The sequence below is a fragment of the Rhipicephalus microplus genome, chromosome 4 (genome assembly GCF_043290135.1).
Source record: "Rhipicephalus microplus isolate Deutch F79 chromosome 4, USDA_Rmic, whole genome shotgun sequence".
Lineage (NCBI taxonomy): Eukaryota > Metazoa > Arthropoda > Arachnida > Ixodida > Ixodidae > Rhipicephalus > Rhipicephalus microplus.
In genome coordinates this window covers 49,613,343-49,630,300 of record NC_134703.1, presented here as the reverse complement: position 1 = coordinate 49,630,300, position 16,958 = coordinate 49,613,343, and the positions used below count along the sequence as shown (strand labels likewise).

At 47.3% G+C, this 16,958-nt stretch overlaps 1 protein-coding gene across 11 annotated transcripts in view; it reads left to right on the top strand.

Annotated features, from left to right (window-relative positions):
* LOC119160838 (organic cation transporter protein-like) overlaps positions 1 to 16,958 on the top strand; it is a 156,514-nt gene that overhangs the window by 79,238 nt on the left and 60,318 nt on the right. For 9 of the 11 annotated variants that reach the window (XR_012894892.1, XM_075892737.1, XM_075892736.1 and 6 more), the window contains exon 10: positions 8,900 to 9,081. Coding sequence is in view for 10 of the 11 variants with exons in the window: in XM_075892737.1 (XP_075748852.1) it covers positions 8,900 to 9,081 (182 nt within the window). In the remaining variant the exon portion in view is untranslated. Of the gene's footprint in view, positions 1 to 8,899; positions 9,082 to 14,917; positions 15,129 to 16,958 lie in introns of those variants that run through there. The other 2 variants (XM_075892738.1, XM_075892741.1) reach the window with 2 other exon arrangements.

Here is a 16,958-nt window from a genome sequence, read left to right as displayed (position 1 = left end):
GACTGATGAAGTACGCTTCAATAATCTCCCTTTTGGTCTTTTCACGTGCCTTAGTCATGACTGACGCATTCTCAAATTGGGGGGTGCAACCGCATGTCCTACAGTGGAAATCTAAATGGCCACCATTTTTTCCTTTTAAGGCCAGACTGTGCACACGCAAGCGTTCGTTGTGGCAACGCCCCGTCTGCCCTATGTACACCCTCCAACACGACAAAGAGCTCAGATATATAACAGCAAATACACACCTAATGAACCCGTTCGCATGCTTTTTTGTGCATTTTGCCTTTTTCTGTTTAGTCATTAACGAACAGGTCTTACCTAACTTTGTAGGCGCTCAAAACAGTACATCAACACCGTACCTATTAGACACCTTTTTTACATTGTGGGAAACACAATGTAAGTAAGGCATAAAATAAATAGGCCTCCTCTCTCTTCCTTCGACGCTTGGACCCCCGCCCTTGTATTTTTTAAGAAGGCTTTCGCAAGCGCTAGCTAAAAACTGTGCCGGGTATCCAGCCGTGCCCAGACGAGCTACCTGATTCTCGAAGCTTTCAAACATCGGATGAGGGCAAGACTTGTCGAGGGCTGCCGCTCAAGCTGACAACGCAATGCCCCTCTTAATCAACTTCGAGTGCACGCTATCAAGAGGCAACAAGCCTTTCTTCAATCGCGGATTGTATTTGAAGCAGATGGGCTCCTTGGCAAACCTCAGCCGTAGGTCCGGAAACTGGATCTCATTTTCAACCGGCATTTCGTGCGTGAACATCAGGCCACTGGAGTGTCTGTTGAAAACCTCAAGGACTCCTTTCACAACACCTTGTACCCGTTAACATGGGACCTTCCCAAGCATGATAAGGTAGTCGTCCACATACCTGAAGGTGCGAACGACATCCAAATAGGACAGCTCATCCCTCAGGCGTTGATCGAAGGCTGCCAAGAATATGTCACTGAGAACAGGCGCGACTGCAGAAGCAATACAAATTCCAGCTTTTTGGACGTAGGTACCCTCCTGGTGGCTGACTGTAGTGGACTCAAGGTAGAATTTCAAAAGTTCCAAAAAGTTATTCACCAAGATACCATGCTTGTTTTGGAACTTAACTTCACCGAATTCTTCGATTGCACTCCTGACAGCATCAAAAAGCGCGCCATGTGGAATTGAGTAAAAAAGTTCTTCCACATCAATTGAAAAAGCTGTGGACGCCACTGGTAAGCCTTCCTTCAAAGTAGAAACGATTTCCGAAGAAGCTCACACTAAGAAAGGGTCACCGCTGTTAAGAGAACCAAGTAAGCCTTGTAGGTATCGTGACACTACCCTTTGCCAGCTGCCCTTCTCGGACACAATGAGGCGTAGCGGGTAGTCTCACTTGTGCGTCTTACAGGTGAAAAGTGACTGTAGCGTCACATTGCTTGCTTTTACCACTTATCTGCAGAGCGCATCAAGGTTCATTTCTTTCAACAGTTTTCGTGCCATGGTCTTTCGTTTCTTTGGACAAAAATGCACCTCCTTAAAGTTTTAGCACACTGCATCAAGTGCCTTGTCCTCGTACATCGGTTCAGGAAGAACCACGAATCCCCCTTGTCTGAGGTTAGAACCATGAAATTCCTTTCTTTGAGTTCCTCGACGACAAATCTTAGAGGAGGCCTAAGAACCCACTGATCACTCACGGTTTTCACCAGGCAGTCTATTCCATCCCCGATGGCCCTCTGCTGGTCGTGCTCTTGTACACGTTGGCCAAATCGATGCGCGTGGGACATTTCAGGACGCGTTGAACGGGGTTGGAAACTGCATTTGGGACCCTTTTTGAGGACTTGCTCCACTGTTGCAAGAATCCTTACGTCTCTCAGGTAAGTGACACTACTGCCTGTTGCAGCCAGTCGTGGTTTTGAAGTGAATGTTGACCTGACGTTCTGGCACAAGAACTCCGCCAACTGATTCGCCTTCCTTTTATGCTTTGCAAACTGTAGCCCCACTTTCCTGTTTGTGCAGCAATTCAACTTTTCAGTATGAACCAACTAGTCTGCAAAAAAGTATTGCACCAACTTCAAATCTGACATAAGAGACGCTTTCAGCGATGGCCTTCGATCTGAGTTAGAGCAAATAATTAGGAGCACAATGCAAAACCCCACTCGCACGGTGACCATATCTTCCACACGAAATCACTTTGACATAGAGTTGAAGCGACTCGCAGCACTTCGACGCCGGGCGAAGCATCAGTATCGGCGTTTGAAATCAATTCACGATCTCGGGGCAGCCAGGAGGATAGAAAAGGAGATTTGGCGTCGCATGAATAGATTAGCGTCTGAATGATGGACAACGTTTTGCCAGTCAATAGACCCTCGCAAGCCACTCTCATACATTTGAAAAACGGTAAAAGGTCTGCGTCACCCTACGGAACAGCGTTTTCCATTCAAAGCACTCGCGCTGTTTCAAGGGAGGCAAGAAGACATCGATGTCGCAGAAGATTTCTGTGCGGAGATCGCCAACCAAGCCACTCGTCCAGATTCTCCAGTGAAAGGTGCCGTCCCCCGTTCCTGTGACTACCACATGGACCTCCCTTTTACAATGGAAGAGCTCGAGGCGGCACTAGCTGTCTGCAGGCGTTTAACTTCTTCGGGCCCAGATGGTAATCCGTACCGAGCCTTGAGCGACCTTGGGGAAGGTGCAAGGAGAGGACTGTTGAGCCTTTACAGCATCTCCTGGCAGGATGGCAATTTTTCTGACGACTGGAAAGTAAGCCGCTTTTAACCCATCTTGAAGCAGGCAAAATCCCCACTCGAACTCGCCTCATACCGCCCAATAGCACTGGCCAGCTGCGTATGGAAGATAATGAAACAAATGATACTCAGCCGTCTGGAGTGGTATCTTGAATACAAGGTTTATCCGAATTCTATGGCTGGTTTACAACCCTACCGCTCTTCCATTGACATTGTCGTTGATCTAGTTTCGTACGTTCAGCACGAAAGATCCCGTAAGCGACTATTTACAGCTTTGTTTCTAGATGTAAAAGGCACGTTTGATAATGTACTGCATGTAGCCATTTTGGGTGCTTATGCGGTGGTTAGTCTTGGTGGTCAAGTCTTTCGGTGGATTTCGAGTTACCTGGCTGCAAGATCATTCTTTGTGTTAACAGAAGATGGCCCAACTACGCGACGCTATACTTCTAAGGGTGTTCCTCAAGGCGGAGTTCTCAGCCCGACGCTATTCAATCTTGCACTCATTGGCCTTGCTGAATACTTGCCTAGTACTATTAAAATCTCAATATACACAGACGACATCTGTGTCTGGACTTCAGCAGTCACACGTCTTCAGATACATTCCCGCCTTCAAAGAGCAGAACTATGATTGCCAACTACTTGTTAAAACAAAGTCTCAGCATATCACTAGAAAAATGCGCGCTGGTGGCCTTCACTCGAGAGCAATGACCCCTTATGTCATCTCAATCGGCGGGTGACCGACTTTTTACGCCCGCACCCACCGGTTTTTGAGCATCATTATTGATAGGGACCTTTGTTAGAGTCCGCATGTGGCTTATATGAAAAAGCGCCTGACCGCTATTTCACAAATGTTCAAGTTTCTGGCGGGAAAGACGTGGAGGATGTCAGTGGACGCAATTATGGAGCTCTAAAGAGCCCTAATTCTCGGTTTCCTGAGATATAGCTTGCCCGTGCTTAGCAATACTGCAAGACCAATGTTCGTTTTCTACAGGCAGTACAAGCCCAAGCACCGAGAGTGTGCCCGAGTCTGCCCAGATGTACGTAAACAAAGGCAACAATTGCAATTGCTGGCGACTATCCGACACAATCTCGCATTGTTCAAGAAGTCCTGAAAACGCACATCAGACACTTTGCACGTGCTCCCTGTCATCACCTTGCACTGTTGCCTTCAGAGAGGCGCCAAGCATCGTTCGCTGAAATTGTTGTGAAGTACAACGAGAAACTTCCCTCGGGCTTCACTCCTGCATGTAAACCATCGATACCCCCTTAGTGACTTATTCGACCCAAAGTGCATCTTAGTGTACCAAGAATCCGATGGAAATCTGAGCTCTCATCGCCCGTGCTGAAACAACTGTCTCTTCTTCTTCTGCACGAGAAATATTCAGAGAGTGCACATCGTATTGTTACGGGGAAGATTTATTCAACGACAGCAGGTCTTGCTAACGGCTTAAAGAGCGCACAGTCATGCAGGCCAACGGGGGAAGCTCGAGAGACCAACCCACAACAACCACGTTGTCGTCTTCCTCCTTTCGGGTGCCATTTCAGCTGTGCTGAAACGAGAGTTCCATACACGTATCATCACCCTGGCCGGTAAGGCACCATCTCAGTGCCTGTTAAATGAGCGAGTCTGCGTTGTAGGACTTGAGACGGAAAACGTGGACTATTTCCGTTCGGGGTGCAGCAGCCAACGAGTTTGTGGTAGCGGCAATCTCGTAGGTCACAGGTGTGACCAGACGAAGGAGCCGGTAGGGCCCTGTGTATCGCGATAGTAGTTTATCCCAGAGGCCGACACGTAGAGATGAGAGCCAGAGGAGAACAAGAGATCCCGCAGAAAAAACGGCATCCCTATGTCGACGGTTGTAAAGGGACTTTTGTGCTGTCTGCGACGACGATAACCGAGCGCGGGCTACCGCGCGTTCTCTGAGAGCACGGGTGATCGCATCCTGAGCGTACGAAGTGGAAGATAGTTGGTCTGATGAAAGCAGTGTGTCGAAGGGCAGTAAGGGATGACGTCCGAAGAGTAGATAAAATTGGAATAGCCTGCTGTTTCATGACGCAACGAGTTATAGGCGAAGGTTACAAACGACAGAGCTATGTCCTAATGAGTGTGGTCGGTAGATTCGTACATGGCAAGCATGTCTGTCAATGTTCGGTTTAGGCGCTCTGTGAGGCCGTTAGTATGAGGGTGGTAAGATGTGGTGAAGTTGTGACGGGTAGTACAAGATCGGAGTAGATCGTCAACCACACACGATAGAAAGTATCGACCACGGTCTGTGAGCAGGTGAGACGGAGCGCCATGCTGCAGAATAATGTCGTAGAGCAGGAAGTCGGCAACGTCTGTTGCGCAGCTGGTTCGTAGCGCTCGAGTGATTGCATACCGAGTGACATAATCTGTGACTACTGCAGTTTATTTATTCCAGTTGTAGAAGTAGGAAAGGTACCTAGCAAGTCCAACACCACTCGATAAATCGGCTTGGCTGGAACTTCAATCGGTTGAAGAAGACCGGCACGGGGAGTCGTAGGTTTCTTTCGGTGCTGGCAGAGGTCGCAAAATGCGACGTAACGGCGAACGGAGCGGTAGAGACCGTTACAGAATACTCGTCGTCAAACGCGGTCGTAAGTTCTGGAGAATTGTAGATGCCCAGAAGTTGGAGCGTCGTGGCATTGTTGTAGAACATCCTTACGCAGGTGATGTGGTACGACGAGTAAAAGTTCCGCGCCGTCGGGGTGTAAGTTGCGGCGGTACAAAGCACTGTGTTAAAGCAGGAATCTGCTAAGGGAAGACATCAGTATGACGCGATTGAACACGGTCAATGGTGGTGAGCAGCGAAGGATCTCGGCGTTGCTCGTCGGCCACGTTCAGAAAGTCAGTGATGGCTAAAACGCAGGCATCAGATTCTAAATCAGTGGAGGTAGGTGGATCAACGGGATTATGGGATAAGCAGTCAGCATCACTGTGCAGGTTTCCAGATTTGTACACAACTGAGAACGTGTACTCCTGTAATCGAAGTGCCCATCGGCCGAGTCTTCCTGTAGGGTCCTTAAGCGTCGACAGCCAGCAAAGCGCATGATGGTCCGTGATGACTGCGAACGAACGACCGTATAAGTACGGACGGAGTTTCGCAATGGCCAAAACGAGGGCTAAGCATTCCCGCTCAGTGATTGAATAATTTTTTCCGCTTGCGACAGAGGGCGACTAGCGTAGGCTATCACACGGTTGGTGCCATTCTGTATCTGAGCGAGTATAGCACCAATGTCGTGGCCGCTTGCATCGGTGCGAAGCTCTGTTCGAGCCACTGGATTAAAATGAGACAACACAGGTGGTGATGTGAGGGCGGTAATCAATGGCGCGAAGGAATGTTCTCGGTCCTTGCCCCAAGAAAAGGCCACATTCTTTTTGAGGAGATCCGTGAGGGGCCTAGCAATATACGCGAAGTTGAAGACAAAGCGGCGGAAGTATGAACAGAGCCCAATAAAACTGCGAACTTCTTGTGTGGAACGCGGAACCGGAAATTCTCTGACTGCACTGACTTTGTCAGGGTCGGGTTGAACACCAGTGGCGTCAACAAGATGACCGAGTAGTTTAATCCGCCGGCGTCCAAATGAGCATTTCGACGAATTTAGTTGGAGACCAGCACAACGAAAAACGTCAAGAATTGCCGAGAGACGAGATAGGTGGCTTTCGAAGAAGGGCGAGAAAACGATTACATCGTCCAGATAGCAAAGGCAGGTCGACAATTCGAACCGCTGAGAAGAGAGTCCATCATACGATCAAAAGTAGCCGGGGCATTGCACTAACCAAAAGACATGACCTTGAATTTGGAAAGGCCGTCGGGCGTGATGAATGCTGTCGTTGAATGCTGTCGGGTGTGATGAATGCGTCGACCTAAATTTGCCAGTATCCTGATCGAAGGTCAAGGGACGAGAAATAGTTGGCGCCGTGGAGGCAGTTGAGCGCATCATCGATTCGGGGTAGAGGATAAACGTCCTTTTTGGTGATCTGATTCAGGTGGCGATAGTCGACGCAAAAGCACCAGGTGTTGTCCTTCTTTTTAACTAAGACTACAGGAGATGCCCAAAGACTCGATGTAGGCTCAATGACGTCTTTGCTCAGCATTTTCTCGACCTCCGTCTGTGTAACTTGGCACTCAGCATGTGACACGCGATAAGGGCGTTTGTGGAGTGGACTGGCGTCGCCGGTGTCGATGCGGTGAGTTACGACACTTTTGCAGCCCAGGGGACGGTCGTCGACGTCAAAAATATCCAGGTAATATAATAGAACACCCCGGAGCACTGCAACTTGGGAAGGTAAGAGGTCACTGGATATCATTTTGTCGAGGAACGCCTTATATTGTGGGGTGAAGGCAGGTTTCGCCATGGTCTTAGTGTCAGGGGTAAAAGAACAAATCGAACATTCGTCAAGGGTGGAAAGATCGGCTAGAGTGATGTCTTGGGGGAGAACTTGGGTCGACGTAGAGAAGTTCAGAACTGGAAGTAGCACCGTGTTGTTAGCAACAACCACTATAATATGTGGTTGTGCGATGTGGTGCGTAAGGGTCAAATCAATGAGGGCTGCCACCAGATAGCCTCCTTCAGGAACGGATGAAAAGGGCGACACAGGAATGTACATAGCAGTCTGGGATGGCAGCCGTAACGACTCCACGGATCGTAGCCGAGTGTGACTTGGAGGAGTGAAATCGGTGCACAAAGGCAATTCGAGCCATAATATACCTGTCGAACAATTGGTGAGGGCGGAGTGGACGGTTAAAAAATCAATTCCAAGGATGACGTCATGTGGTAAGCATCAGGACTGTGAAGAGAACGGAGGTGTGGTGGCTGGCAACAGTAACGCGGGCAGTGCACATGCCAAGCACCGATGTTCGACTTCCGTTGGCCACTCGAACAGTGGAGGGCATAGCAGGTGTGAGAACATTTTTCAGGTGAGATCGAAGTGTTGAACTCATAACAAATACTTGGGCACCAGTGTCAATTAGAGCAGTAACGGCGTGGCCATCAATGAACACTGTCTTGAATTTGTAGCCGGTTGAGGGTTTTTGTTCAGAGTCGTCAACGCAGCGCCACCTGCAGGTGCTGCACTCATTAGTTTCTCGGGGGATGACCAGAATAAGCCGGTGATGGAGAGCGGCGGCGTTGAGGCGAGCATGACGGCTGACCCTGAGGTAACGGCGAGTGGCTAGACCAGTTTCTTTGGGCAACGACATCAGTGTAGGACGGTTGGGAGCGTGAAGATGAACGGCGAGGTGAAGGGTCCTGAAGATGGTCATCCGGATAAGTGGGTTGCGAATAGTGTCCACGGTTCTCACGGCGGTCGACATTGGGAAAGCTTGGCAGGAAATACCGCCTGTTGCGGCAATGGCGAGAGATGTGCCCAGATTGAGAGCGAGAAAAGCAGATGGGTCGATAATCGTGTGTGTGCCCTTCAGATGGATTTCGGTAGCGTGGTGGAAACGAGGAGTTGAAGCTGCCATAGCAACAAGTGGAGCAGAGTGGTGGTCAGTGTTGTGGACGGGAGTACTCATGGGCTGTGGCATAATCCTGGTGAGCTGGAGAACCTGGACGCCCAGGTTAGCAAACTCCTGACGTACGACGGCTTGAATAAGCGAGACTGTTGCCCAGTTGTCTTGCACAGGAGGCTGATAGGAAGCAGGAGGCTGATAGGAGGCTGATAGGAATATCAGCACAGGAGGCTGATAGAAATTTTTTCGTTACATTATCATTTTCACATGGACCAGCCTGCGCTTGCGCGCTAAATCAGTCAAAAAGATTTAGCGCGCCTAGTGAAGGAAAGCGGTCTCTGCGCAGTACAACCACCCTCCGCAATACACTACGACTTAGTGAACCTACCGAAAAGTCTGTTTCGAAAGCGCTCGCTTCCAGCAAGCAAATGGATGCTTTTTTTTGCGAAAGGCGTTAATGATAAAATTACTCGAACGCGTTATTTTAGAAATGTGGGTTTCGAGGTCGGAATGTGGAATGACCAGATGTAATGCAATTTTTGTTAGGCGTATGCGGTGCGCTCCAAAGCAGCTATCGTGCTTTGGTCAAGCATTTTTTAATCATCCCACTTTACATACTATTTATTCCTTGTCAGTCTTTTTTACTTCCTATTTCACAGCTGCTGCCCATATTCTAGAGTCATAATGTCGCTCTTTGTTGTACGCAGGAATATGGTGGTTGCAGCTGCTATTTATGCTCATCACGAAGGTCTTTACCTCGTGTGCTAGTTCCGTGAATCATGTCCAGATATCAGAAATGTACCCAACCCAGGTGAGGACGCTGGCTTCAGGATGGTCAGTGACCACGAGTCGAGTGGGTGCCATTGTGGCACCATTCACGAAAGAATTGGTGAGTATAAGCACCCATGTGTACTCTTCTACAAGCCAATGGTTAGAGAAGCTGGGTTTTTGGGTTCTATGTGATTATCAAGAAGTACGAAAAATAACAGGATTAGGAACACAAGCAGCGCCAACTCTCAAAAATAGTTTGCGTGCCTTTTTGTGCTGTTTTCTAATTGTCTAGAACTCCTTATACCTAAAAGATGAATTGCGGAAATCTACGCTGAACGTTGCACAACACAATTTCACCCATAAAATGCTCCTTTCGCGACGATAGTGCGAGAGTCGCAGGATCCGTTTTGAAATGTTGCCGTCTTTCGTGAAGGACACAGTGCTTCCTCATGGCGACTCACCTTGTGTTCTCGCTGGAGCCATCATGAGCTGACGCTCCCTTGATCATAAACCGCAGTTAATTATAATTGTTAATCGCGTGGTATCGCGTCTCGAGCGGCGGCAGCGTTTGATTACATGTTTTGGCTAGGTACAGTATCAAATCATCAGTATTATTAAATGCAGAGCATTTTTCGCGTAGTGCAAAAACGTTTGGCGTCTATCTGCGTATCTATGTATCCGCCTACATCTGGATGCTATTGTGCTCCACTACTTAACTTGGGGTGACCAACAATTAGTGTGAAAGGGTAAGATGATTTGACGAATATGACCCGCTCGTTGTGAGATGAATAATGTCATGATCTCGTCGCGTTCTTCGTCAGTCACTCTCCGCCAGATAGTGGCACATACCCGCGGGTGGGTAAGAGACACTACTAGTACGCGGGTATGCGCCATAGGCGTTTGACAGTTCATCTGTAGCCAAGAACGGTGACGACAGACATTGGTAATTTAAATGCAAGATGTTAAGGAAACGTAACAACGGCAGCGTTTGTACGACGAAAATCGGGGTCCGAGCAGGAATCAAAGCCACACTGCGTTGAAATCAAGCAGTCTGCCACAGAGCCACGCCGTATCTCAGTACAGCTTTGAAAAACTACGCTATTTAGGTGCAGTGTTGATGACACGTCAGTTGTGGTTGCAGTGCTGGCTATTCAATTTTATGAAGATAATATATGTACTCTTATCATACAACAGTCTCATCGGGTTAACGTTAGTTGTATTTGTGTGTGATCCACTGAAGTTCATTTATGTAGCAGTGTGAAATGCTACCATGTTTGCGAGAGCAAGCGTTACACATCAGCTGACCACTTCTCGCGTTGCTATTGCTAATAAGACGAAGGCAAAAGACAAGTCGAAACGTGATGACCGTAAAGAAACGGAAAAACCAGCTTAGGGACGCGTACACAAGAGGAGAAGACGGGATACACACGCTAGATGTGTGTCGTTTCTTCAAGCATGTATCAATAGGACCAGCAACAGATTCTATGTGCTCAGATTTGGGTGCACGTTAAAGAACCCCAGGTGGTGTAAATTTCCGGAGCCCTCCACTACGGCGTCTCTCATAATCATATAGTGGTTTTGGGACGTTAAACCCCACATATCAATCAACAGATTCTACTATGCTTATCATGACATGCACGTCACGTAAAACATGACTTCACGCTACGCTCATAGTGCGCTCTAGGCCATTTCGCTTGCTTCATATATACCAAACTTGGTGTTACGTGACGTGAATGGACGACGAACACAAATGCCTGGCGCAACCATGATAACTATGAGACGGAATTCATGTACGGCATAATTTGCGTCGGCCTCATAGCGTTGTTCTGATTTTAAAGTGACATATAAGCCTTCCTTATTCGTGCTTCGCATATCGTCGATTTCCACTGTACGTGCGATCTGCCGAGTTTTTGAGTGATGAAAAAATAATGCACCACAGTGTTTTGTATATTTGGAATCAACTGTGGTCGGCGCGCGAAGAAGCGTCATCCAGCTTCGTTACTTCCATTCCCGCACACTTTTGCTGCTTTCCCTTCCACCGAAGCTATAGACTTGGTGAACAGTCACATTGACAGAGGCTTTACACGTATTGCAAAAGAATTTTCAGCGCACAGAAGTGCATGCGCGCAGGAAGGAGTGCACGATCGATCGCGCTTGCTTCTCAATGCCGCTCACGGACGACGTTTCGGGAATTAGACATGCACACATCGATTCCCTAAAATGAGTCCAATCTTAAGAATACTCATATCACACTAGTGCACACGTCACTTTAATTGCAACGCGCAGTGTAAATAATTGTATGCACTGTTGAGCCACAGTCTCGCGGTGCGCGTCTGATGCGAAATTGCGTCGTGCGACATTCATTTATTTCAACAGATCACAAACGTATCAACAAAACAAAAAACCACCCACAGTTCACGAGATCTAATAATGGCTGAGGCGGCTTTATTTTCGATGGAGGCGAAAATGCTGTAGGCTGGTGTACTTCGATTTAGGTACACGTCCAAGAACCCCAGGTGGTCCAATTTTAGGAGCCCTTCACTACGATGGCTTTCATGATCATGTGGTAGTTTTGCGACTTTAAACTGCACATATTGAATGAATGAACAAAAATAGACATACATAGTTTTTAGTTACGTGGCGTTGCATACGCACCCGCGTTTAGTCATAAATACCCCTACCTCCTTCCTGCCACTCTCTCTTCCTCGTATTCTCTACGAGCGTACGTTGCGAACATGCTTCAGCTGATATTCGGCCAATTATGTTATCGCGAACCAGCTAAACGCCTTCAGCCGAGTCGAAAAGCGGCTAACCATATGATAACTCAAATAAACACAGCAGTATAAAAAGTGTGGCCAGATTGTTGTGAAACACAAACTTGGGTTGGTATCGCTGGTACGCAGAGTGGTTGCTTCTGTGAGGTTGAAAAAAAAAAGAATTTGTATCCGGCGTGTTATTAGACTGGGCTCGCTTCTGCATAGGTGCCGCCTAGAAGGTCTTGCTTCCTAGCGGCTTCGTAGGCTCGCCAGATGATTGCCCATAGCTGATCGTCCAGGGCTGAACTGAGCAGCACGGCTCGACAACGCGCGCGGATGCTGTCGGTGGAGGCCGCGTTCTCTATACTGTGTTTCATTTAATCCCTGTAAATATGATAGGATATGTTCCAAGGAACTCCGTGCCTGACAATTTTCGGATTGAGGTTTCGAGTAGATCTGTGGGTACATAGCGTGTAGTAGCGGTGGACTTTTATAGGGTCTGCCCTGCCGCGGTAGTAGCTGACCCGCCCTGCGCGGGATCCAATCCTGGCATCGACGGCTGCATTTTTCATGCAGGCAAAAACGCTATAGGTCTGCAAAGAAGCCCAGGTGGTCTCAATTTTCGGAGCCCTCCACTAAGGCGTCCCTCATGATATGGTGGTTTTGCGATGCTAATCCACACATATCAATCAATCACTCAAACGTATAAGGTTTAGTTTGTAATTGTCGCCACTGGACAGACTGTGCCCTGTTCAGTTTAAGGAGAGTTGGTGGTTAAACGCATCTCTGCGATTTATAATGTTTTGTAATTGAACTGAATGTTGTCAATGGGTCCTCTCAGTCCGACACATTAGGAAATTCAGACGAGGGGCCGAAATTTGTCGTAGCCCGGAAGGTGAGTAATCGAGCTACGTTGTGTACCGCCTCGTTAGCATTGATCTCTCCCATGGTGTCGGGTAGGTGAGCTGGGAACCACAGAATGCAGACGCACCTGCCACCTTGGGTTGTTTGCCCGTTCTAAGAATACAAAGGGCTTCAGGCGAGATTATGCAATTTGTCAAGTGGCGTACAGCTGCTTGTGAATCACTATAGCTGCATTGTTTTTTGTGGTTAACTACTGCCACGACGAAGCATTGTTTGCGTTTGTAATGAGTGGCATCTACGAAGACCACTTTATTGCTGTTTCTGAGGCTCTTTATCATTTAGCGTCTTGGCCTTGCTTAGCCTTCTACCTGCGTTGTGCTGGGGGTGTATGGGTTTGGGTAATAGAGGGACTGTGAACTTAGCCAGTATGTCTTGGGGAATGTCGCATTAGGTACCATATTTTGTGGTAAATGATCCGTAAATTTTAAAAGATATATCTACCAGTCTAAGTTTTAGAGCGGCACTCGTACTGTGCAATACCTTGCGCCTCTTTCATTTCCTCTGGTGTATTACGTCAACATAGCTCCTGCAGCTTCTCTGTACTTGTGCTTTGCATGAGTCCCCGCGCTTTCTTGTAGTTCTTTCGTACGAGACTGTTTATTTCATTTTTCTGCTGCGAACCATCTATAACATGCGGAAACATACGTAATGTGGCTGACGACAAACGCGTGGATGAGCCTTACGGTCATTGCTTATTTCCTTCCGCTATTCTTATATATTATTTCCTTTGATCATGTGCGTCGTTTGAGAAGCATTCGCTTCAAGATGGAGGACAGCTCTGTTGGTGCTCTTAGCGCCTATTATTAACCCCAGTACCCTTCTCGACAATGGGTATTGTGCGTCCATCGCGTATTGTAAGCTGTATGTGTGTGTAGGTATGTGTATCGTGGTGCTTGGGAGGTCGGACATTTAATGTTGGTCTATATACTTCCAGCTAAAAGTTTTCGGCTGGTCACGTGAGACCAGTTCCTTCTAGATATTGCTCTAGACGTTGTTTATTTAACCCATCGCTGCCGGTTATCCCTCACACAGTAATGTAATCTGCATAGTTTGTAAGGTGGAAACCTTATGTCTTTTTTAACCTACTTCACAGGCCAGTTAAGACTAAGGTAATTAGCATAGGTCATACCACCAATATTTGCGGGATACCTGAACTACCTAAAGATATTTCCTCGAATGTGAGGCCCCCTACTATTATTTTGGCTAGCCTATTCGTAAATAAGCTTCGGATATAGTTGCACGCGCGCTCACCAGAGCATAAGTTACGGACATGATTCAGTGTGGCTAGGTGGGTAACATTGACAATTGCCTTTCGAGATCAAGCCCGAGTATGGCTAGAGCTGGTCTCCGAGGGTCATCTATGACCTGGTGTTTCAATTGTAACATGACGTCATGCATGCGGGTATTCTTCTGAAATCCTATCATCGAACATTGGCGTAAGTCATTGTATTAGTCGGGTGAGTAAGGTGTGTTCCATTAGCTTACCCAGCCAGAAGGTTAGATTAGGTTTTCTAGCCGTGAGCGCTCGAAGATGATGCTGTTTGATGTTTTGTGGCGCCAGGGTCCTTTCACGGCCAAAGAGTGCCAGTTCATCTTACGAAAGATATGGACAATGATTGTGATAAGCGGCTGTATAAGGGCCATAAAATTCCTCGCGGTAAGGCGGGTAAAAACGTACAAGTAATAAAATCATGACCATGCCGTGAAAGGTGTGTGTGGTGTGAATAGATGACAAAAGTGTGTGATAATAAAAAATGATGGTGGACATGTATGGTTAGCACAATTGCCTCACTCCTTCATACCCTTGCGTCCAAGGTCCGTGAGGCAAGTGCCTTGTGTGTAGACACCGCAGCGAAAACCTCTCTGGAGAGGTCTTGCTACGGAATGCCCGGGTATATGATATGAAAACTACGAATTTCTTTTAAAAGCGCTAACAATGATTTATGACTAAAAAGTGGTTCTCTACCGACAAACACTGCAGGGTGTAAAGGTATATGTTGTCGGTAGGGTACTGGAAAGTGTTCTTTTAGAGTTTCTAACTGTTTGCACTCAATTAAAATATCAAGAACTGTTAGTGCTTCACCACATCTATTGCACAATGATGGATCGCCAATGGACAAAAGATATAAGTGTGTCATGTATGTGTGTCCTATCCTGAGCCTCGTTAGCGTTACCTCTGTATGACGTGATTTTGATACTGGCATCCAATGGCCAAGGTGTGGCTTAATAATGTGTATTTTGTTTTGTGTGTGTCCATCCCACTTGCTCTGCCAGTAGTCCCTGAGCTTTCGTTTCAAAGACGGCTTAAGATCAAGGACCGGGATTGATATGGGTGTATTGGCAGTGCTTTCGTGGACGGATGCATCAAGCTGATCCGCCAACACGTTGCCTTGGATCTCACGGTGCCCTGGCACCCAGCGCACTACAACATGTTGTTTGAGTGTGTAGAGTGTGCATAAAATGGAGTAAAGTGAGACGAAGACAGGGTGTTTGTTTTTTTAAGAGTGTGCAGAGCCATTACCACACTGAGAGAGTCCCTATATATTACTGCTTTCTGTAGTTATAGTTGTTTGATGTGTTTAGCGGCCGCAAGTATCGCATAAGCTTCCGCTGTGAAGATACTTGTCTCCGGATGTAGAGGGCCAGCATCCGAAAAGTATGGGCCGACAGCAGCGTAGAACACAGAGGAGATAGACTTGGAGGCATCTGTAAAGAACTCAGGACATTTGTATTTGTGCTGAAGTTCCAGGAAGTATGTTCGGATATGGGCAATAGGCGTGTTTTGTAATTTCTCGGAAAGACACATCGTTTCTATAGTCTGCCTCTGCCAAGACGGCGGGTGCGCTACAGGAGCCATAAACTGTGTTTCATTGAGACAGCAGTTTTCTCAGATAGACCCGTGAGGTGAACTGAGTAGGACGGCCTTATCGAAGGCCTGTGTTGAAACAGTATGGAGCTCGAAAAATCATTATTATTGGAGTATGAGGGGTGCTTCTTGTCTGCTTTCACCTTAAGGAAATATACAAAGGACATGTAAGTTCTCTGCAGATGAAGTGACCGCTCATTTGACTCAACGTAAAGGCTTTTACGGGGCTGGTGTGAAAAGCACCAGTAGAAAGGCGGATGCCCAAGTGGTGCGCGGGGCCCAGCATCTTCAGAGCACTTGGAGTCGCAGACTGATAAACAACTGCCCCATATTCTAAGCGGGTGCGAATGAGGCTTATATGTAGGTTCATGAGACATTGCCTGTCACTACCCCACGTAGTACGTGACAACACTTTTAGAACCTTCATAGCTTTTAAACATTTTGTTTTTAAATACTTGATGTGCGGTACGAAGGTCAACTTGTTGTCCAAGATTAAGCCTAAGAATTTATGCTCCGCATTAACAGACAGACGTTGACCGTTCAGTTCTATATCGGATTCTGAGTGCATGCCTCCCTTTCGGGAGAACAAGACACACGTGCTTCTTTGTGGGTTCAGTCGGAATCAATTTTCTTCTGCCCATTTAGAGACCTTGTTCAAAGCTAGCTGAACCTGCCGTTCAAACATTGCCAGGTTGCATGACTTACAGCCAAGCTGGACGTCACTGACATATGTACAATAGAACATATTGCAGGGGATGGAAAGGTGCAAGGAATTCATTTTGATGATAAAAAGTGTACAACTAAGTACACCGTCTTGTGGTACTCCCGTTTCTTGAACAAATAATTGGGAGAGAACACTTCCCACACAGACACGGAATGTCCGACTGGACAAGTAACTCTCGATTATGGAAAGCATTCTACCCCGCACACCCAAGTGAGACAGGTCTCTTAATATGCCAAGACGCCATGTTGTGTCGTACGCCTTCTCTATATCGAGAAACACAGAAAGAAAGTATTGTTTGTGGACGAAAGCGTCTCGGATCACTGCCTCAATGCGCACCAGGTGGTCGGTGGTGGATCTACCCTCTCAAAACCCGCACTTGGATTGGTCGAGCAGATTGTGTGTTTCTAGGAAATGTAAAAGTCGGCGGTTCGTCATCTTTTCAAAAAGTTTACAAGGGCAGCTTGTAAGTACAATGAGCCTATAACTCGCAACTGAGGAAGGAACGGTCCCGTTTTAAAATAGGGACAACAATAGCCTCTTTCCAGGAAGAAGGGATGGTGCCAGGAAACCAGATAGCGTTGTCTAGGGAGAGTAAAGTTTTTCGCGTTTTGAGTGGCAGGTTTGTCAACATTTCATATCAGACACGGTCGTAGCCTGGGGCAGAATTACTGCAGAAGTTTTGTGATGTTTGTAGCTCAGCTATGTTTAAAGGTTGGTTGTATGCC